We start from the raw sequence: 23,941 nt of genomic DNA, 5'->3' as shown, positions 1-23,941 counted from the left end.
AGGTGCATGATTTTTCTGCACAGTAAACAAACGTTCATCAATATATATATATATATATATTGGCATGCATACAATTACTAAAACCTTCTACCTTTGCCTTGTGTATTGGTTTTGACTTCATCACACAGGTGAGTGGCCTATAACACACATGTCCAAAACATCAATCAGGAGGTGACAGGAAGTCAGAAACACACATTAAAGTAGGATGTATAGCATGTAGACATAACTCATATCTACAGGATTAGTCTAAAACAATGGGCAGGATCAGCACAAACAGTCTTCCTGGTGTGGCAGCATGGTCTCAGACAGGGATCTGAACAGATCACACTAAGCCCAAAACCTCCCCTTCTCTGAACTCCTCCCCTGTACACTGACGGGTGACTTATCCACCCATTCCCAGTCGCTGCTTGAGAGTTTGAACAGTAACTGTGGGTGGGACGCAGGAGTCAGGAGGTATTCCTCTCACTAGATGTATTCAGCCAGGTCGTAGGTGTGGCACATGTGCTGTAGCTTTACAGTCCAGCTCACTAAACAGAAACCATAGAACTTCAAGAACAAAGCTGCTCAAATAGACAGGGAGCCCTCTTATGGCAGCATCAACTCGAAATACTGTAAGATATGAAACACACAAAGGAACAGGACCTGGACTTGTCTGACACATGGACACACTAACAGTAACTGCATGTTACTTACTATATTAATCGACTAAAGGAACACCTACAGCCAAATGATTTGTATACAGATTATTATTATTTAAAATGAGCCTTGAGTCCATAAAACAGGCAGCAGAAAGAGGATATCTGCATCAATCAGACACTGCAAACAATACAAACAATTGTTTGTGACTTTCACAATAAACTGTATGAAAACAAAACAAAACAAAACGCTTTTTAAAAATATTTACATAAAAAAAGTCCAAATTTTAGAATTGGTTTTGTTTATTGAAAACTGTCTCAGAGTAGCACCTCATCAGCAGGTTGCTGCCATCCAACACTCATTAAACAACAGCTGTAGATATTGAAGTCCTGTATGATGGAGAAGGTCCAAACCCTTCATCACTCTGATATTCCTCATGTCCATGAATGTTGTGAGAAAACAACACTCATTCTTATCTTGTCAGAGAACTTTCTTACTGGCCTCACTGGAAACTGTTGAGCATGTTCTTTTGATGTTCAACAGTCGATGGTCCAGCAATGAGTTTACTTGTGATAGTTTGTGGGTTGAGTTGATCATAATTGACATGATATGAGAAGAAGAAAAAAGGCAAAGAAGTCTTAAAACAGCCCAGACACCTTTGAGATGATGTTCCACCTGCTGACATCATCATGTTCAAGAGTCAGTTAGGTGATCACATGATGATACACTTTCTTTTGTATTTCTGTTTTAGTTCCTCTATTTCTTCTTCTTGTTTTTTCTTCATGTCCTCCATTTGTTCTTTTAGATGTTTTTCTTTGTGAGTTGAGAGGTCTTTTAACAGATCGTACTCTTTTCCATGCCTCCCTTCTGTCTCCTGCATTTGTCTCTCTTGCCTTTTCTTCAGTTCCTGTATTTCCTCCATGTGCTTCTCTACCAACGCTGTGAAGTCCTTGGTGTATTTCTGTCTGAACTCATTGAACTCTTCAGCTTGTTTTCTGGCCTCCTCTTCATATTTCTTCTTCATTTCCTCTAGTTTCTTCTTGTAGTTTTCCTCCAAGTCTTTTCTCTCCTTCTCCTCCTGCTCTCTTCTGTTTCGATCTTCTTCTTTTCTTTTGATTTCATATTTTTCTCTTTCTTCTTCGTATTCTTCTTGGAGCTTTTTAAGTTTAGTTTGCTCTTTGTGTCGTTTCTGTTCATCTTCTTGTTTTCGGTTTTCCCACCATTCGTTTCTTTCCTTCTCCCAGTCTTCTCGTTTCTTTCTCATCTCCTCTCTGCTCTGCTCCAACTCTCTATCAATGGTTTCCTTTTCTTTTGATTCTGACTTGATTTTTTTCTCCAGAGCTTCAAACTTTTGTTCCAACTCTTGTTGTTGAATTTCCTCCTGCCTTTCCCTCTTCCTGTCCTCCTCTTCTCTCATCTCCTGTTCTTTCCTTCTCTCTTCTCGCTCTTTGTTGATGTTTTCTTCCATTTCTTTAAGTTGTTTGGCTCTCTCTTGTTCAATGTCTTCTTTCTCTTGTTTCATTCTTCTCTTCACTGCTTCCATTTCTTCTTCATGTTTTCTTTGAAGCTCCTCCTTCTGTTTCTGCATTTCTTCTTCTTTCTCCTTCAGGATTCTCTCCACTTCCTTCTGTATTGCTGCTTCAGCCTCTTGGAACATCTCTGAGGTGTAGCAGCTGCCTCCATTCTCCTTCATCATTGTGTTGGTCTTCTTCATCAAATCTCTGACTTGTGTGCGGTCGGTTTGATTTTTGTTATTGAAGACCTGGTATCTTCCTCCACAGTCATTTATTAGTTTTTTCAACAAGTCATCACAGTCTTCTTCTAGGTAACTCTCAATTGTTTGATTTTCCAGTTCATCTCCTCTGGTGAATAAAATGACGATGAAATCTCCAGACTTCTTGCCAAAATATTTCTTAATCAGCTCCACAGAATTTTTTTCTTCGTCTGTAAATCGGCCGATCTGCAGCACCAGTAAGAACACATGAGGTCCAGGAGACAACATGGTGATGCATTTCACAAGCTCCTCTTGAACGTCATCATTAGTCAGAGTCGTGTCAAACAAGCCGGGGGTGTCAACTATGACGACAGGCCGTCCATCAATCTCTCCTGTTGCTTTCTGACAAAACTTGGTCACCGACTTTGATTTGAGAGTAGATTTAAAATGTTGTTCACCCAGAATGGTGTTTCCAGTTGCACTCTTCCCGCTGCCAGTCTTCCCGACCAGCACCATCCTGAGACACTCTTCACCCTGATGTTCATCATCTATTCCAATCTTACTTTTATGTTTTAGATCTCTCAGTTCGGCTTTAAGTTTTGAAACATTCTCCATCTGAGCCTTGGTGAACATCTCCATTGTGAAGGATCTGGATCCTTCAACTCTCATCTTTTCCACAAAATCCAACAGCTCTGGGATCTGCTGCTGGTTCTTTATGTTGAGAACAACATATCTTCCTCCACAGCTCTGACAGAGATCCTGGATCTCCTTGTATTCTTTCACAAAGTTAACAACAGCTGGAGCTTTAGGATCTGACTCCACAGTGAACAGAATCATGGTGAAGTCATTGACTGCAGAGCTGAATGTGTTCTGAATGGTCTGTAACTCTTTGTTGTCTTCATCAGTGAGTGGACCCACAGGTAGGACCAGGAAGAAGACATGGACGCCCTCAGGACCACAGAGGGAGATACACCTGAGTGATTCCTCCATCACTGCCTCCTGAGGTTTTCCATACAAGGCAGGCAGCTCCACCAGAGAAACCCAACGTCCACACACCTCTCCCTGATGTTTAACACACTCTGATGAGTTGGAGACTGGATGAAGCTCTGTCTGACCTAAAATGGCCTTGGCTGCTGAAGTCTTCCCTGCTCCTGTCCTCCCACACAGAACCAGGTTTAAAGATGGTTTCATGTGGTCACACTTTGGTCTGATGGTGTCTTCAGTGAAGGTGAGGAAGGTTCCTTTGTTTTCATGCACAATCTTCTCAATCTTCTCCATTAATGATCTATGGTCATCTGCAGACATGCTGTAGTGTCTTCCTCCACAATCCTGTAGGAGTTCATTAACAGAGACACTCATTTCATCCCTGTCATGTGTCACGATGACCATTGAGTGATTGAAAGCATCTTGATCAAACAAACTCAGGATGAACTTCAGTATTTGTCTCTTCTCCTCAGTGAAATCAGAAGGCTTCACTATCAGCAGCAGAACATTTGGTCCAGGTGAACAAAGAGTCACACAGCTCTTCATCTCTCTTCTTATGGTCTCCTTATTCAGACTGAAGATGTTTGGAGTTTTCACCACTGTTAATGGTTTTCCTTTCCACTCTCCACAAGTGGCCACACTTTGTGCTGTGGGGGAACTTTTTTGGTAATGAAAACTTTGGTGCGTCACGATGAAGTTACCGATTCTTGTCTGTTTGTCCTCGCTTTTTCCCAGCAGCACAATCCTGAATCCTGAAGCTGCAATAAAAAAGAGAGAAAGATAAAATGGCATTACCTCATGATTAGGTTTTAGTTACACTTGGCTGACATAATGAGATCTGTTCGGTCATCGTCAGGCTTGGCAAAACTTCCGGTTCATTTCATAGTATCAACGGTTCAAGCTCTGATTATGTACAGAGACGTATATATTCTCTGCGCCGTGCGCTTCATTATTCTCCAAAACGCCAGAGGGTGTACAAACAAAATGAACTGAATAATCAAAAGACAACAATGTAAACCAGCGGTATGCCCATAGACTGTAGGTGTAAGACATCAACGAACATGCAAAATGACAAAGAGAGATTGTAATTGTTTTAAAACTCATATCTCATATTCATGGACTACTTTATTGCCTTTGTACAAACCCTGTAAAGCGAGAAGTCAAGTATTACATTCATTTAAAAAAATCAAATATCCTGTAAACCAGAGGTCTTCAAAAGGGGGTCCGCGACCCCTAGGGGGTTCGCAAAGGTACTGCAGGGGGTCCGCAAATTTTTGGTTGATTAGACAATTTTTTTGATTAGACATTTACATTTTTTCACAAATTGAAAACGAATGGATAAATGGAGGCAGAAGATGTTATCTTTCAGTCAGAAATGCACACATTCAGCGACACACAGGAGCTCTCTCAAGCTGAGCACTGGTTCACTCACAGCGCGAGACAAGCCTGGACCTGTGTTGCCAACTCCTCAGTAAGGAAAGTAGCCATTGGCTGTCCTAAAAGTCGCTAGAAGTTGCTAAATGACATCATTGCCTAATTTGCATAATTGTAAAAAGTGAGTAAAATACACTCTAAATATGTTTAGAAGTACAAATGTACTTTCTTCTGTTGATTCTTGTTTTAGTTTGTTTATTTTGCCATTGAAATAGATCCATCACTTCTTATGGACCCCATTGTTAATCACCGTCATAACAGAAGCATTGTCAGTCCGTATACCAGGAGTTTCTCTGTTTTTAAAAATGTTCACCGTTACATCCCGCTCTGTAAAACATGGTGGGATCAGCGGCGGCTATGCGCGATTCCTTTGCAGTCGGACGCAGAGAGCGTCACCTCTCTGCTCTGACTGCAGCTGGGATTGCTTTGCGAGCCTGTGAGTGCTTTAGGGCGGCCCACAGTAACACCCGCTGCTCATTCACGACAGTGTGAGGACCCCGTCTGCCTGTTTGGCTGCTTTCCTTGCAGGTGTGGCAGAGGATCGTCAGGCAGAGTGGAAACACCTGAGGCCATTAACAACACTGGCCCTGTGTGCCAGTGCACCCTTGATAAAAACCCTCTGGATCCTCAGTTGTCTCTCTCTCTCTCTCTCTCTCTCTCTCTCTCTCTCTCTCCCCCCCCTACCCGAGACACCCATTTTGGTTTTTGTTGCGGTTATGGTTTGTTTCTACATTATACAACACTTCATATACACTTTCCACACACCCACTCACTTACACTGCTGAAACTACTGACTTCACATGTCACTGTTAGTTTATGTTTGTCTTTTATGTTACTTTAAATCTAATAAATAGCATTCCATTGAATGCATCTCCTTTTTTTGTCATGGCCGTTCGGCCCGGTTTATGACAAGAGTAACTGTAGAACGGTACGTGCTTTCCCGTCAGTCAAAACACCAGAAAAAGTCGCTAGATTTGTCTCTACTAGCTTTTGACAAAAAAAGTCGCCAAGAGGGTTCGGAGAGTTGCCAGATTTAGCGAGAAAGTCGCCAAGTTGGCTACACTGGCCTGGACCTGTCCCTCCAAGCCTCCTGCACACAAAGAGGAGGACCCGCCCCTATCGCTGCTGTGCCAATCACGAGGCCGCATGTTACACGCTGGCTCTGTCAGGTTCCCCGTGATTGACCGAGAGCCTATTCAGTCCCCAGCTGACTAAGATCCCAGACTCAAGGACGCACGCTGCAATATTATTTGAAAAGAAGATAACGTTCACCGTTCATCAAACGTGTGAAATCAGCAGTGAGGACAGTTAAAGTGTGGCCAGGGGGAGCAGACTCAGTACTGTGTTTGCCACTCAGGCCACCCTGGACTCCCACATGGACATTGACTCTTCTGCCTCCACCGTTCTGGACCACATCAACATCAACAACGTCACTACCCTCAAGTGTATCACAAACTTGTCAATTCAGAAGCCGTGGAAAGACGAAGGGGTCTGTCTGCTGCTGTAGGCGGGCAACGCCGCTTTCAAATCAGGTGGAGGCTCAGGCCAACCTGAAGTGGGACATCAAGCACAAACTAACAAATGAGGAGCACTTCAACAACATCTCCGACTCCACCGCATGGCAAGGCATCCAGGCCATCAAAGGCATCCTTTGACAGGTTTAACCAGGAGGCCATTAAGACTGTGCTCCCTGCAGACCATTAGCCCCTCACACTCTCCACCACTGATGTGTGTGCTGCACTGAGCAGGATCAATGCATGTGAGGCTGCTGCTCCTGATGGTATATGTGCTCAGGGCCTGTTTTGGACAACTGATTGAGATCCTGACAGATATCTTCAACCTGTCACTGGCCCATGCAGCAGTTCCCAAGTGTTTAAAAACCACCTCCATTAAGAGGAAGGTCTTGGCTCATCTCAAAACCTGTCTCAGACCCACAGTGGACCAAAGCAACACCAACTCGAGAATGTTGTTCAATGATGTTGGGATTTCATCATGTGCTCTGAACAAAGGGGCTTGCAGGGCCTGCAGAGCAGTCAAAAGCCTGATTTGAGTTTAAGGTAACACCAAGCTACAGGAGACACTAAGTGGGACTTTTCATCCAAACTCAACTCTAGGGTCTCATTGGATGAGGGCTTCCTGTGCTGCAGCCCTGCTGTCCCTGAAGCTATAAAACTCTGCGTCACCTCTAGCTCTGTGCAATCCCACGCGATTCAATTCACATGCAAGGAGGTGTGCACAGCTTTGTAGCTTTTAAAGGAAAATCCTAAGTGTATGGGAATCAATGTATTGGTTATTTTATTGCACCAAGGTTTTGTTGTCTAAGTACCTGTACTCTTAAGATTGAGGTAATCTCATTGAAATGTGTGTGTTAGCCATAAATGACTTGTATCTTCAGTACGAGCATTTGGATAATTTTAAGGTGGCATCACATTTCTCATATTATGTATTTACCTTATTTATAGGGTAAAATAGTTTAAAATTAATTTAACAGATACAAACATGATATAACTGTAGAGAAAATAGTTTTTATTCTGTTTTTTTCTTTGTCAATGGTGAAGAGTTGTGGGATGTGTTTGGGTTCATTATAGAGAAAAGGTGCCACCAAAAATCTATCTGCAGTCACATGATTAGCATTGTGATAAATGTACTTACTGTGAGTCACAGGGCTTTTCTCTGAGAGGAAGAGTTGTGAAATGATTTTAACTCCATGAAGACCTGTAAAAAAATGACATCTTTCATTTGCAGCTGAATGTTTTAATTTCATCAAGAAGGATTTGTGTCAACAAAGTATTTATTGGCTTGTCAGAAAAGTTTCTGCACTTACCAGCAGCTTTAACAGCATCTGTGATAGAAGTCTGTGTTTCCTTCTGTTTTGGACTTTGATGATCATCTGGTAGAGTAGATGTTGTGTCCTCATAAACATCATAGCTAACGTGCTCTCCATCGTTCTCTTTTACAATTTGACCCAAACGTGTTAACAGCTCTGGACGCTGAAGGTTCTTCTGGTTCAGGGATCTGTTTCTACTCATTCTGATCAGGTCTTTTAAAGGCTGGTCTTTGTCCATGAAAGCTGAACTCTCCTCTCTAGGTGTTGATATCAGTATCAATGAATGATCAAATGATTGATCACTGAAGAGTTGAAGGACTCTGCAGAGCTTCACTTTGAGTTCCTCAGTGAAGTCTTCAGGTTGTAGAACCAGCAGGAACACATGAGGTCCAGGATCAGAGAGTCTCACACAGTGTTCTACATGTTTTGTCAGTTTGTCTTCAGAGATGTTGGGGTGCAGCAGATCTGGAGTGTTGATGACAACTATCTGTTTCTCTTTAAATCGTCCTCTGACTCTCAGACAGTGATCTGGTTCTTCCTCAGTGTTGAACTTAGTCTCTCTCAGTATCAAGTTCTCCACTGATCTCCTCTCAGACCAGCTGTTCCCCAGCAGAACAACCCTCAGCTCAGACACTGAGAAAAACAAAGATTTAGAAAACGCAAATAAATGCAGACTTACATGTATCAATTTATAGTCTCATTGCTGTTTAAGTTCAGGGTTTAGTTACGTATCATTTTACCATCTAAATACTGTGAACTCAGATGTTCTTAAATAGCAGGATAACACTCACTGTTAGGTGGCAGGAACTCATAGCTTCTACTGCGCTTCAGAGGATGCATCTCATCTGTGATTGAAGGACACAGCATTCGTTTACTAATCACATGTAGTCTACAGTAGACCTTCTGGTGGCAGTAACACCATCATTCAGATGTCCCATGCAGACTTCTAAAACTCTGGACCAGATATAATGCAAAGATGTGGAAAACCTAACGAAGCCTAACAAACAAAAAGAGACCCAATCTGAAAGCTCACGGCCGCCGCTCTGCACTGTTGTCACACGGCGGTTACAGTCGATAACTCTGTCTCAAACAGCGACGGCGGCACAAGACTGTAGCGCCCAGCCTTCTGTTCCCCCTCAGGTTAACACTGTGAGCTCTGTCAGCACTGTTGCTGTAGTTTGCACTGTTAGCACTCTCAGCTAGCCACCGGCTCAGCTCATCACCATGTTGAGAGACGTGTGGAGACACAAGATATGCTCTGAGTTTTGAATTTAGCACCTTTAACAAGCAGCCACATGTAAAAGCAACATTTTCATTATATGTAATATTGTTTTGCATACAATACACCCTCTCATGATAAAAACGTAAACGCATGAGAAAAGTTATATGGCAGCAAATTCAACCAACACATCTGCTTGTGTTGTGAATCCTCTCAAAGTAAATGTTTTGTCTCCACCAAGTGGTGATCTGTTGTCTCTGCATCCTTTACAGTTTGTAAAGAAGATACTGCTCAATAGAACACAAGTGATGAATTATGATCTCAAGTTGATTGAACAGTGACTATTGTCCAGCTGTAGGCTGTGTCTCTGTTAAGCTCTGAGGACAGAGTGCTTTCACTATGTTGATATTCTGTGGACAGAGAGAGAGAGGACAGTCTTTTATCCAGACTAGTACAGTCTGACTGGACTCACCTGGTGCTGCAGTCGCCATAATGTGCTCTGCTGAAATCATTCAAGTGAACTGCTGCATGGAAGAACCTAAAGGGAGAACAGTTAACATTTGAATCATCTCACTTTTTCACACCAACATGTTTTTACAGAGGAAACTTCAGCGCTGACTGCAGCTCGACAGATTGGTTGATAAGTGAAAACTGCAGCCGCAACAAGACCCTTAGATTTATATTTCTAAACACTTAAATCAGACATAGGATGATGAAAGTAAACACTCCTGTGTAATAACTCTGTACTGCTGTTGGACTACTGTAACCCTGTGTACACTCAGCTAACAGGGACAGTTTGACCTGTATACAAGATGTATGTTATTGTCCATTGTTGTTTTCTACTTTCCTCTATTAGCTTGCTCTCCTTGTTTCAGCTTAATGTCTTCTGTATGTTCCATCTTGTAGTTTGAAGGTGAGTTCACTGGTAGAAACCAGTCAAATTCCTTGTGTGTCCAAACATACATGTTCGATTAAGCAGATTCTTATTAATAATAATAGTAATAATAATCACACTAGAAGTGTATTTATTTAGTAAAGATAACAAAAGGGAAAATAATGTGTGATTCAGATCAGTTCTAGAATGTAAAGTCTTCTTCCTTGGCTCATGCTACACTCTTCTACCACGTTTAATGAAAATCACAACGCTAGTTTTTCCATAATCCTGATAACAAACAGGCCAAACTGAAAACAACCTCCTTCACAGATAACCTTTATACATGTTTTCAACCATCAAAAGTATTACAAATAATTCTATATCTTCTGTTAATAGAAAGGTCTTGATAAATATAAATCATATATTATAATTCTGATGTTGCCAGAACAAATAGATCTCTTTATTAAAGTAATAAAAATGTCTCTAGCATATCATATCGCTGCACATTCACACTGTAGACAACATGTCCGATCAGCACTATTCACTTCCTCCTTCACGATGTCTCAAAATGGCGTCTCCACAGTTCACTTCGGCCTAAACGTGAAGATGAACGTTTGTCACGGTCGTCTCAGTGAATCTCCTGATGTCAGTCAGATATTAAAGAGATTCAACGCAGACTGAAACCATATCAGGACCTCTCGTTCCAGACCCAAACACAATCATCTGTTTCTCTTCAGATTGTCTGATGGGTGTCTTCTTCTTCTCAGCTCCAGCACATGAAGCTAACTTGGCCGGTCACGTCCGGCACACGACACGTTACGCGTTGTAGCAGTAAAGTCTTCACACACATCTATTATTCTATTATATTTGGACTACTTTATTCTACTACTATATTTGTACTAAAAGCTGTGACACTTCTACTGTAAACACTTGGTTATCGAGTTCACTCACCTCCTGGCATCCTCGCTGCGACCCAAACAGCAGTACGAGTGAAAGTAGAAAGAGAACTGTCTGCAGGAAGTTATGAAAGATAAAAGAGAAGGAAGCCCTCTGCTGCAGCAGCCGCAAACGTTCTCAGAGCTACAAATACCGGTGTGGTTGTGTAGAAAAGAGACCGTCTGCTTGATTGAGGGTGTCCTTTACAAAGAGTTGTTCTACACATTACTCTTTAACACCTGACTTTAAACACATGTTGATATTTACTGTATTGTTATTATTTTGAGTATGAGTATACGCTCCTTAACTTTTTTTCTGTCTAAAGTCTCTGTGACATTTATAATGAGATGAAACATTCTGGCCATTATTATTAAAGAGGTGTAGTAAAGAAGGGCTGGCAGCATGAGAGACACAGTGAGGCAGTAAAGCTGCTCTCATTTATTCTTTTATTTATTTAACACTGTTTAGCAATGAATAGTTTCCACTTGATTTCTGAGCCTTTCTGAATTTGTGTTCTCAAGGACTTTTGAGACATCGTCAAAGTAATGTTGTGAATTTCACGTTTATCACCAATTATGGTCCAAATGCCCGGAGGAATCCTCACGTCGTCCATTTTATCAGGATACTTTTGGGAGATGAAACGTGTGAACTTGCGGTGGTCAAGTTTCCCAGCATGCATTTTGTTCATCAACCAGCAGCAGTGAAGGAGGTAAGTTATCATTTTTGCACTACGACTGTTGTCACCAGATTAAGTTTTATTAGAATTTAGTTTTAAGTCAGAAAGTAACCTTTTGATTCATAAAAATCCTGCCTACTTGATAAATTAACTTTATTGTTGTTGGAGATATAACCCCAGCCCAAATGATTGACCTCAGCAAACCCTGATGTGTCTGATGTGTTTAAAACATGTGGTGGACTTAATCTTTCAAGATTAACTTTTGTTTTGAGTCTTGTTTTTAATTTGTTGGAGCTTCAGCTACAGCTCTGCCTCTTTGACTGGAGTTTGTGTTTATCACCATAATTGATTGCTCAATATTTTATCAGCTTATTAAAGAGAATATTAACAACATTCAAGCAAAATAATGTATAAACTTAAATCAAGGGTCATCTGAGGAAACGGCTGTAAATTACAGACTTTTCACTGGTATTCAAAAATCATTTAATGATTGATGACGGAATGTGTCCTCCTTTAATTATTCATAACTTTATCTGTCTTTTATTATCTTCAACCGTCTTCTCTTAAACTGAAGTGTTACAAGATTTACAGAATGTGGCAAATTATTACTATTTATTTATTTTTCAGAGGTTTCTTCATAACTTTCGTTCGGCCTAAAAACAGCTAAACATTCCAACATGAAGTGGAACAGTTAGAAGGACTACTGGAGGGTAAGTTCCCTGTTTCTCTGCATCAAATACTGACAGCATGGTTCATCAGCAGAGTCCTTCTGCTTTAAACTCTTTACTGCAAGAAGTCAATGCATAACTTCTTGAAATGAAGTTTACTGTCAGACCAGGAGTTTGTTCAACTATCACAGCATTTAAGTAAGACCCAGTTTAACTTTTTAAAACTGTGTTGTAAAAAACATGCATTGCAGATAAACAGTCAAACTCAGTTCTGCCTTTATTTTTGGTTCCTGAAGAGTTAATATCTGTACTTTATACTTTACAAATAATATCGTATTTGACAACACTTACAATGATCAATACAGGAACTAAGAAGAATTAAAGCTGCCAGCAGACTACGACTCTTTACGGACGAGTAGATGTCTTCAGACCTGGACTCTTATTCAGCAGGCGGAATTTTGGGCAGATTGGACGACTACAAGAGCTTCCTGTGTAAATGGCGAAACGTGCGAATTGCCATCCCAAGAAAACACAAATGCTTCGCACTATGGATGCCCAATCACTTCAAACTTTACAATTCTGTACAATTCAGTTCTAAAGTGTCTGACAATTTTTGTGAGTTTTCAAGCATTCCAAGCCCCTTCGAAATCTGATAATAATATTAATAATGATAATCTGGAGAAAAACAATAGTTTCCTGACACTTTCATGCTATTTTGTCATTTCAACTTTTGATTTTCAATTCCATTGGTCGCCCTTTACATCTGTCGGAGGGTTTTACAAATATTTAACCAAAGAAAAGTGGTGCGAGCTCTGATGGTAACATTGTGATTATAGATGGAAGTCTAGCTAGCAATGTGACCTCAGCGGCTGAGTGGATGTTCTAATCAATGATGGACAAAACATGTATCGCGACATTCTCCGGTCAAAAACCTCAGAACTCCATTTAAACTTAATTTTGTTCAAATAATAATGATATAATGTCATATGCAAGTATCTGAACATATATAACGTCATAAGACCATCTTTGACCACACAGCGTTACATTCATTTAAACCAACGTTCGTGAAAAATGACTGTTTTGGACATACAAGGTTTCTGCCCGACAGCGACGATGTGCATTTGACAACAATTCTCAGCTCAAGGTCCCCTTACTGTGTGTGCTTTCAGCCACCTCTCATGGCCTTCCTCAGCAGTGGGAGTTTGCTGAGTTGCCATGGCACAGGTAGCGCTGTTAAAATGATTTGTCGTTAGATCTATTGGATTTAATTACTAGCTCTTAACTATTAACATCCACTAAATGGCTCCACAAACAATCATCAATGACTTGAGTTCAAGGCTCAAACACAATTACAGTTCATCATTAGAATGAAATACTTCTACATGTGGAGGCAACATGGAAAAAGAAAATGTCCCAGTACATCTGTCAGTGTCATTGTGTGTTAATGGATAATATTCTTACATCTGTTGGACATATAACCTTACAGCAATTTGCACATTGAATGCATGCACATATTTTAAAGGACATGCTCTTTTACTTTAAACTCTGATGTTTGTCTTTCTATGTCGAGAGTTCGAGAGCGTTATCAGAGGATGACGCATCTGTCGTTGTACTTCTCTTTTAAATCTCTTAATTTCTTCTCATGTGACGTCTCCAATTCTTTGAGTCTTCCTTCTATTTCTCTGACTTCTTCTTTCAGCATTGTTTCCTTGTGACACGAGAGAACGTCTAACAGTTTGTGCTTCTTGCTGTGCTCTTGCTTCAGCGCCTCCTTTTCTTCCGTGTGCTCTTCCATCAGCCCCGCAAAGTTCCTGATGTATTTCTCTCTGAATTCATTGTTTTCTTCCGCTTGCTTTCTAGCCTCCTCGTCATATTTCTTTTTCATATCATCCATTATGTTCTTGAATTTTTCCTCTAACTCGACTCTTCCGTTTGCCTCCTGTTCTCTTCTGTTTCGCTCTTCATTTTCATGGTTTTCTTTCTGCAGCTCGTATTCCGTTTGGAGCTTTTTGAGTTTTTTTGTGTCCTGCTTTCGTCTGCATTCCTTTTCTCTGCGTTTCTCCCAGGAATCGTTTTGTTCCTTTCTCATCTCTTCTCTTCTCAGCTCGAGCTCGGCTCTCTTTTCTTCATCTGACGCAGAGTTTACTTTTATTTTTTCCTTCAAAACTTCCCACGTTTCTTGTTTTATTTCGTCCCGTTTAGTCATCATTTTATCTTCTTCTTTCCTCTTTTCTTTTTCTTTCTTCATCTGCTCACGCTCCTTGTTGATTTTTACTTTCATTTCCTCAAGCTTTCTGACTCTCAGTTTGCTATCCCGCTCAGCTTCTGCTCTCTGTTTTTCCATTCGTTCTTCCATCGTTTTAATTTGTTCTTCACGTCGTCTTTCAAGATCCTCTCGCTCTTTCTGCATCGCTTCTTCCATGTTTTTCAGGATCTTCTCCACTTCCTTTTGGATTGCTTCTTCAGCCTTTCGGAGCATCTCATTAGTGTAGCACCCGCCTCCATTTTCCTCCACCATGGTTTCAATCTTCTTTATCAAATCAATAACTTGCCAATGGTTTTGTTTATCGAAGTTATTAAACACGTGGTATCTTCCTCCGCAGTCATCGATCAGTTTTTTAAAGGAATCATCACATTTTTCTATGTATTCCTCAACAGACTGCTCCTCTTGCTCCAGTGAATCTCCTCTTGTGAAAAGAATGATGATGAACTTTTCAGCATTTTTCCCAAAGACCTTCTTGATGAGTTTTAATGTCTCCTTTTCCTCTTCTGTAAATCTACCAATGTGTAACACCAGCAGGAAGACATGTGGTCCAGGAGCCAGAAGACTGATGCATTTCACCATCTCCTCATTAACCTCTTCATGGGACAAACTTGTGTCAAACAGACCAGGAGTGTCGACCACAGCGACAGGACGACCGTCCACTTCACTCACTGCTTTCTGACAACGTTTGGTGACGGACTTTTGGCTCGATTCAGCTTTGAACTCCTTTCTTCCTAGAATGGTGTTTCCTGAGGAGCTCTTTCCGCTGCCAGTCTTTCCTATCAGCACGATCCTGAGACCCTCTGGACTCTGCTTCTCTTCATCACCTGTGAAACAAGAAGACCTGGAGTTAACTTAATGGTGACAGTTACTACAGTATATGCTCAAGAGCCTAGTATAGAACACGATTAATGACACAGAGTGGTTCATTAACGAAAAACTATACTTACAGCTGGATGTGGTCTTTGTTTTCTGGTCGTCAAGTTCAGCCTGTAGCGTGGTGTTTTTCTCTTTTTCTGCATTTGTAAATGTTTCTGTCGTATAGCAGCATGGTCTTTCCTTAAATGGCCTCATTTTTTCCACAGAATCCAACAGCTCTGGGATCTGCTGCTGGTCCTTGATGTTGAGAACAACATATCTTCCTCCACAGCTCTGACAGAGATCCTGGATCTCCTTGTATTCTTTCACAAAGTTAACAACAGCTGGAGCTTTAGGATCTGACTCCACAGTGAACAGAATCATGGTGAAGTCATTGACTGCAGAGCTGAATGTGTCCTGGATGGTCTGTAACTCTTCCTTGTCTTCATCAGTGAGTGGACCCACAGGTAGGACCAGGAAGAAGACATGGACGCCCTCAGGACCACAGAGGGAGATACACCTGAGTGATTCCTCCATCACTGCCTCCTGAGGTTTTCCATACAAGGCAGGCAGCTCCACCAGAGAAACCCAACGTCCACACACCTCTCCCTGATGTTTAACACACTCTGATGAGTTGGAGACTGGATGAAGCTCTGTCTGACCTAAAATGGCCTTGGCTGCTGAAGTCTTCTCTGCTCCTGTCCTCCCACACAGAACCAGGTTTAAAGATGGTTTCACCTCTTCAGCAAAGGTGAGGAAGGTTCCTTTGTTTTCACGCACAATGTTCTCGATCTTCTTCATCAATCGTCTCTGGTCATCTTCCAACATGCTGTACTGTCTTCCTCCACAGTCCTTCAGCAGCTGTTTCACATGGAAGCTTTCAATCACATTATGTGTCCTGATGACCATCGAGTGTTTTAAAGCATCTTCTCCAAACCAGCTCAGAATGGACCTCAGTGTTTGCGTCTTCTTCTCCGTGAATGTGGAGGGCTTCACAAGCAGCAGCAGAACATTCGGTCCAGGTGGACAAAGAGTCGCGCATTCCTTCAGCTCTTCGTTCACGGTTTTCACAGACGGACCGAAGATGTTTGAGGTTTTAACTACTGTTACAGATTTTCCTCTCCAGTCCCCGTAGGTAACCACACATTGTTTGAATTGAGAGTGTTTTTGGAAATGAACCCCTTGGCCAGTGATGAAGTTTACAAGTCTCGTCTTTTTGTCATCACTTTTTCCCAACAGCACAATCCTGAGAGCAGAATCTGTAATACATCAAAGAGAGAGAAAGAAAGAAAATGTGGTAAATAAGCTCTGTAGTGAACATAATATTCATGTTTTGAAAGCTTTTATAACACAACTCGCGTCTCATTGTTAACGTTGGACAATTGTTTTCTCGGGTCTTAAATGTATTTTAAAAGCATTAAATGTAGTATTCTTAAAACTAGCTCTTAAAAGTACTGAAGTATTAATTTTGAAGGTCTTACATTTTTCGTAGGATTAAATAAATACTGTGACGTCGTAAATAACTGTGAAAAGTATATAAATCTTTTCTGTGTGTAGTGTAGTGTAGTGTGTATGTTATATGGCAGTACAGGTCGCCTACTGTTTACGCTCTTGAACCGTGGAATGGGCGGAGCTCTGGTTGTCGGCACAGAAAACATTTGTCTCGCACCTCGTTACTAATAAGCTAACGTCAGCCCGTCGCCTCAGAATGGGCAGGTGTCGTTTTAATGATTAACCCAATCGCCCGGTTTTTAGTTTCAACAATGTCATTCACGTGAATCAGATCCATATACAAAAGCATTCTCTTAACTTTTTGAGTATTTTAATTATTTCACATTGTTCTATTTTACTTATTGTCTTACGTTGCTTCTTTGGTCAATGTTGTATAACTTTAAAACTATTTTAGATTGTTGTTGTTTTATCATTGTTTGTCTGCCATTTCAATCATGTTAAGCACTTTGTAACCTTTGTTTTGAGAAGTTTATTATTATTATCCATGGAGGTTTATGGGACCTCTTAATGCTAAAATTCTTAGAGTAAACACACAGAGCTAATGTGTATTTAAAATAAATGAATTATAATAAATATTTTATTAAGTTCAACTACTTGGTAAATGATTGTAGTCTATGTCTAAAATGTTCCATTATACTCTTTATACTTTTGCCAGTATGGCCACAAAGGCATTAAATTGAATTCTAAGTGGTAATAAAAAGGTCTTTAAAAGTCTTAAATTTAACTTGGAGAACCCTGGTGGATTTTGAGCAATTAGTGGGGTAATATTTTAGTTCATCATTCTTTAATTTGCCGTTAATTTTTTTTAAAATTTAATTTGCCTTTAATTTTTTATTTTTTTAAATGTATTTTAATTTACTAAAAACCCGATACTCAATACTACTAATAATACTCTAATAAATATTCTGTGCTGAAGATCCTAGACTCTTGTCGGTATTATGTATTGATACTTTAATTATCATCTCTACCACGAGTTCCCGACACTGAACATTCTTAACAATGGTTTTTAACAGATGTGTTCTGTGACGATAGTGGATTTATGTGCGCGCCATCACAGACTGCATCAGTTCTCACTTACCTGTAACCGTGTCCGAGACACTCGAGAGTCTCAGGTGATCACCAGGTGAAGCAGCAGACGCTGAATCCGCTCCACAGCTCACATGCTCGGCTCTGTTCTTCTTCACGATTTGGTCCAAGCATGTCACCAGCTCTGGAAGTTCAGTGGGCTTCCATAAAAATTGTCCTTTACAAATTCTGATGATGTTTTTCAGAGGCGGGTAGTTCATATATTTTCCCCTGACACTTGAACTCTCCTGTTTAGGTGTTGATATCAGTATCAATGAATGATCAAAGGATCGATCCCCGAAGAGATGCAGGACTCTGCAGAGTCTCAGTTTGAGTTTGTCAGTGAAGTCTTCAGGCTGCAGAACCAGCAGGAACACATGAGGTCCAGGATCAGAGAGTCTCACACAGTGTTCTACATCTTGTGTAAGTTTGTGTTGGAAGATGTTGGGAAGCAGCAGATCTGGAGTGTTGATGACGACTACTTTTTTCCCCTTTAATCGTCCTCTGACTCTCAGACATTGATCTGGTTCTTCCTCAGTGTTGAATACAGTCTCTCTCAGTATGAAGTTCCCCACTGAACTCCTCTCAGACCAGCTGTTCCCCAGCAGAACAACCCTCAGCTCAGACACTGAGAAGAAAAAACTGGATTAGTAAAAATCTACTCTTCAAATCCAAGAACCAAATTGAAAACAATAAAACTAGAACGTTTAAAGGTGGACTAGAGTGAATGTGTCAGCTGTTAACATTTTGAAACTTCAACATTAACCAGTGACCCATCACCTGAAAACACTGTAATCAGATTATAACAGTGGTGGGTCGTCAGGGCCAGCTAAGCCTTCTCTGCTGGCCTAAACAGAATCACAAAGTTATAGCTATTTTATCATTTTTTCATTTTTTCACGCGTTAATAAGCGTTGCTTATTTTATGGCTAAGAATGCATTTTATTTACACCTGAGCTCTTGGTGTTTGGAGCTGTTTGGAGCTATGCATGGAAGTTAAAGAGCAAGAGTGGCACGTGTTTGCATAATTTTGAAATTTTGAAATATTTATTCTTCATCAAGGCAGCTACAGGACAGGACACGCACAAGCTACGTGCTTTTGAAAACGTTTGCAGAGACCTGAGTGGAGTTTTTAAGTGAAGAGCAGCTGTGGTAAGTTAACTGATTCTGAGTCTTTACATCTGCAGTAGCGTTTCTACTGTATTCATTTGTCTATCGTGTCGTTTTTATGAATAATATGAATGGCTCGTGTTTTAGCGCTGCAGTGTTGCTGGATTGATTTGTTACTTTGTTGTCATATAAATATATGTGACTGGTTCTTGTGAGTTGTTCTTGTCATTGTGTTAATTACATTAATTTGGACTATATGCATTGTCTGTTAATTGCGGGGTTATTGTCCGGACAATGTAATCTGTTTGGCTGTTGTTTCCCCGCTAAGCTAGTTAGCTTGGCCCCCCTGAAGACACGCGCGGTGCCGCAGCCTCAGCTGTTTTTTGTTATTGTTCCGGGTTCAGAGGTCACACAGCCTGTTGTCTGTTACGTGAGCGCAGTCCACCGAAAACATTATATTTACCACAATTTAAGCTTCTGCATTTTTCAAACGCACGAGTATTATTCAAACGTATTGTTCGGTTCTTAAGCCTCGTACCAAACGGTTTAATATGAATACGTGTATTATTACACCCTAGAAACAAATAACCATAGATGTGACGTCATAATGAGCTTATTAGGACATGGCTCAAGTCTAGTGGGACAGCACAGAAGACCCAGGTATAACATGCACGGTCCACCACTGGATTATAATGAACACAAGAATGTTTCTGACTCTGTTCAGTTTAACTCACTGTAAGGAGGCAGGAAGTCAAGACTGCTGCTTCGCTTCAGAGGCTGCAGATCATGTGAGACTGTAAGAAAACAGAACATTGATTCATTCACATGATGTCTTTAATTAAAGAGACACTGTTTCAGGATCAATGAATTGGTTTAGATTATTTTGTATTCTTAATTTTACATGTTTTAGTTTAAAGTAGTAAAAAAGCTTCTGCTCTGATCCAGACTAGAGAGAGAGAACAGGCAGAACTCAGATTAAAGCAACACAAGGAGAAGATGAAAAACAACATGGTGCATCTGAGAACATTTGAACATGTTTTCCCAGAATTCAGATCGGGACATAACCAGAGCTGATGAAACAAAGTGAAGGTACACTATACCAAGAGCTCTGCAGCAACCCTGAGAAATGATATTTGATTGATTAATATACATTTATGAAGTTTTTGAAGGCGTCCTAAATTAAATCTGATGTTAAATTCTGTTACTTTAACTAATTATTGTGTCTGATAACTGAAGCTGAGTGCCGTCACTCCCCTTCACCTTTTTACACCAATTCATGGGTCTGTGATTCATAATTTAGTGTTATTCATTATTGTTATTCTTATAGACATAAGACTACACCTCATGTCTCATTTATATTTGTTCATGAATCAAAGCTGTTGGTCACCGTTTATGTCTCTCTGTGAGAGTTACAAATATAAACCAATGAAAATGATGAAACAGAGCTTATGTACTCTATGAGGTGCCGTGACCTCGGGCTCTAGCTCCGTGAACACTGAGAAGACAACGTTTATCATGAAATGAAGGCCTGGTAGAACAGCCTGGTGTGATTGCCTGCAGTGTTGGAGACATCAGTTAGCTCATTCATCTCTTCAAAGGGAACACTACTGAAAGTCTTCCTCATGGACAAGATGGGCAACATCAACTCCTTAATACTGGAGTCAGTGTTAGAGGATAAGACTTGTGATATCCTATTATTTTCTCATTGTCATCAGATCCCATAAAAATACTAAAACCCACAACAAATAGATTGTTTTAAGAAGTACAGTCCATCCAACGCCTGATATAGACAAATACGGGTTGAAGGCAGAAGTGAGTTATAAACCTGTAACATTATAATTCATGGAAGAGATTTTTCTTCTTTTCCAACAAATCTGTCTTAGTGAGATCTTTTTGAACCTCTTTAAATGTTGTCATCAAATTAAGGTTACAATGTAAAACAACTAAATGTTTTCTAGTTTTAGACGTTTGTTCTGTGTTATCAGCTGCTCCATCAACACAACCGAGACTTTGGAGAAAAAACAAAAAAGGAAAATCCACCAGCCATGAAATCCCTTTCATTTTTATGAATCTGAAGAAAAAGATAAATATAGCACCTGGTTCTGGTAAGGGAAACTGAAATCTAAGGCAGCGAGAGCTACCAGTTCTCTGGGCGAGTTTTGTCATTTTGAGGTTGGATGGAGCTCAAATTGTACAGCGAGTGAATCACATGGCAGACATGGAGAACTTGTAATGTCTCACTTTTGTTTTGTGAATCTTAAATTAAGTAAAGTTTGAGCTTTGTACTTTGTGGTACTATTCAATGTGGGAGCTTGATCACTGCAACACTTTACAGGTGGTACCCACAATCTGTCAAACAATGGAGATTCATTCTGATTCAATCCAGCTTCACTTACTGTCAGGAGGCAGGAATTCATAGGTGCTGCGCCTCACAAGCAGCACATCCTCTGGTACTGCAAGGACAGAAATGTACGTAGGCCAGGTTATGATTATGTAATAACCTCTCTTTAACCATGTCTCTCTATACTAGCGATGCCAACAGGTAACCGTTAAACTACTGAGAACCTTTTTTACCAGCTGAGCAAGGTGGTCTACAGGTTCATTTATGAAAGGAAGCTTCGGCACCAATGTTCCTAAACCTTACTAAGTATTTCACCATCTTGTATTAAACATAACAATAAACAGTCCCACTATATTAGCTGAATGTGTGAAACAAAGCGTACTGAGAGAGACAGATTTGTGCATGTCAGTTATTTAAAGCTTGACGTTACTCACCAGATGCTTCAGCCATGCTGTCACTCCACTAGAACCTCAGAGGAACATTGAACCACAGGAGCTGCTCACTGTTATGAGAAACCAAATACAAAGACGTTCAAACCATCTACTCTCTTGAAAGAGCAGCAGAGAAGCCTTTCTTTAAGATATATACAAATAGGTTACTTGATAAATGTGCAGTGACTGAGAGTGGTTATTCAGATAACAGTAAATATAAAGTAATGTCTAGTTTATTCATGTTACATTCTACATTTTAGAATATTGGAACATTTAAACAAATCAATGTATGTCTGACAAAAACAGACCAATTATTGCATTTGATCTTTGCATTTAGCTAAAACACCAGGGTTAGCAGAAGATGATGCATACTGTATGTAATAGTTTGAGATTAATCAGTAATAGTTATATTGGGGGGGGGGTTACCTTCGTCTTGTACACTGGAACTGATTTTCTCACTTATGAACCGGAAGAACAACTCCAGTAAAAAGATTTTAATAAAAACAGCTTTTTTTAATAGATTTCTAAATTGGTGAAATAGATAAATGTAATTTCTGACCAAAAACAATCAAACATATCAGAAGACTCTTGTTGTGTGTTTAACTGTTTGTACCCTTGTTGCTGGTAGCAGATTTAATGAATATTAATGAATCAATATCAAGGTATGTAACGATTACAACTAATTCAACTATGACTTATGAACCCATAAATTATTACAAAGAATGATGGCGCTCAGCTTAAATCATAAACCACCATTAGTTTAACTAACAGGGTTCAACAGAAGATTCAATCACCGAAGATTTGATATTAACTAAAGAGAAAATAAATGATCAAATAAACAAAGTAAAAGAATGAATAGCATGAAGACTACAATGAACTACAACTAAATGAAAAGGACTACATGTGACCAGGTAGAACCAGTGACTCATATCGTTGATTGATTATTAACTCCTTCGTTCCACGTTTACACCTTTAAATTTGTCTCCAAACATTTGTTCGCCGCTCAGCAGCTGAGAGTTTGAGAAGCACCAGAGAAGATTGTGAAGCACCTTTACATTTGTTTTAATTTAAGTTTAATTTAGACCACTAGGTCTAAAGATATGGCTGGACGAGCAAAACCACTCCCATTTTAACAACTCTCTAGATTATGTAATCTGATTGTTCCATATTTAAAATTGGGTGCTATCTCAGCTGCAAAAAGGTACCAAACAGTTTGATATAAATCTGATCAATTAAATGAATCAAAGATAGAAAGACTCTGATATCATGACACAGACAGATGTAGATATACATGTGTACCACATGCATAATACTTAACATTAATCTCAACATTACAGCACAAATTACAGTCTTGGGTCATGAAATTAACTACATATAACTTTTATAAACTCAGAAGTTTTAACATAGATATATATAAAATACAGGTGCTTACTACGACTAGGCCTATAATATCAAGTTCCGGACTGTTTTTAAGTTTGTTTATTATAATTAGATGTCCTTCATGTCCTCAGGAATGTGGCTGAAACAAAGCACCAACATGAGGTCATAAAACACGCTCGACTTAGACTCAGTCTAAGCGTCCAGAGTCCTTATCAGATTGTGTCACAGTCATTTAATGTGATAAACTCTCGGTGGTCATTTGTTCTTTTAACGTACCTGAAGTGAGAATAAAGCAGATTCCTCTAAGTCCCTGACGGTACGGTGGTCGGCAGTAACAAGCTGTGACTGCAGAGTCGACACACATCAGAGGATTAAATTATGACGAGAAACACAGACCTGTCAAATGAATCTGTGTACAACTCTATAATACTTCTGATGCTTTGATACCAGCACTACGAAATACAGTTAGTGAAGTATTCGTCTCAACATGAGGGATGAAGTAATCTCATCTCCATATATTTTAATGTGTCTTCATTCATCTTGAGTCTACTCACCACAAGTCGTTGCTGCGCCATTTTTACCTCCAATAAATAAAAAGTACAAACTTCACATTGATTCACTCACAGCTGAGTCAGCGGAAAAACAAGGAACCTGGTAGTAAAGTCAATTAAATGTGACTTTGATCTTTGATCTCTAAATCATACGCGACTCATAAACACCCTCTTCTTTTGATACTGTGGACCTGAACTCACCTGAGATGGTGTACGTCAACCGATCCTACAAAAAGAACATTACAGTGACGGTCACAGTACAACGTTTGAGAAGTGTAGTATTTCATAATGAATGCTCTTCTTTTACAGAACGGGCTTCTGTGCAGTTATTACATGACATCATGTTGTTCTTCAATAATTCTAAATCTCTCTTTGTACAAAAAATCCCCGACGTTTTTTTTTTTTACCCCAATATATTAGAACTATTCCAACCGATCACAAACAGTTTGAGCTTTGACGGATA

General features: G+C 40.0%; 1 protein-coding gene and 1 long non-coding RNA gene across 2 annotated transcripts; both read right to left on the bottom strand.

Moving 5' to 3' along the window:
• Positions 1-920: 920 nt before the first annotated feature.
• LOC137867089 (uncharacterized) lies at positions 921-23,557 on the bottom strand. Its single transcript, XM_068703521.1, has 11 exons — positions 23,482-23,557; positions 23,204-23,272; positions 21,551-21,618; positions 21,172-21,228; positions 19,510-19,569; positions 17,680-18,294; positions 15,182-16,348; positions 13,568-15,058; positions 7,593-8,291; positions 7,421-7,483; positions 921-4,092 (listed from the first exon to the last, which is right to left on the bottom strand). The coding sequence occupies exons 3-11, from the start codon at positions 21,564-21,566 to the stop codon at positions 1,349-1,351; spliced, it is 6,912 nt and encodes a 2,303-aa protein (XP_068559622.1). The 5' UTR covers positions 21,567-21,618; positions 23,204-23,272; positions 23,482-23,557; the 3' UTR covers positions 921-1,348.
• LOC137866814 (uncharacterized) lies at positions 8,387-10,688 on the bottom strand. The gene is made up of 3 exons (XR_011102136.1): positions 10,640-10,688; positions 9,287-9,352; positions 8,387-8,440 (listed from the first exon to the last, which is right to left on the bottom strand). It is a non-coding gene; the product is annotated as an uncharacterized lncRNA (long non-coding RNA).
• Positions 23,558-23,941: the final 384 nt, after the last annotated feature.

Source organism: Cebidichthys violaceus, unplaced genomic scaffold (assembly GCF_023349555.1).
Source record: "Cebidichthys violaceus isolate CVI_PGR_0920_01 unplaced genomic scaffold, fCebVio1.0.p SCAF_9, whole genome shotgun sequence".
NCBI lineage: Eukaryota > Metazoa > Chordata > Actinopteri > Perciformes > Stichaeidae > Cebidichthys > Cebidichthys violaceus.
The sequence above is the reverse complement of the archived record's forward strand: the minus strand, read 5'-3'. Positions and strand labels throughout refer to the sequence as shown.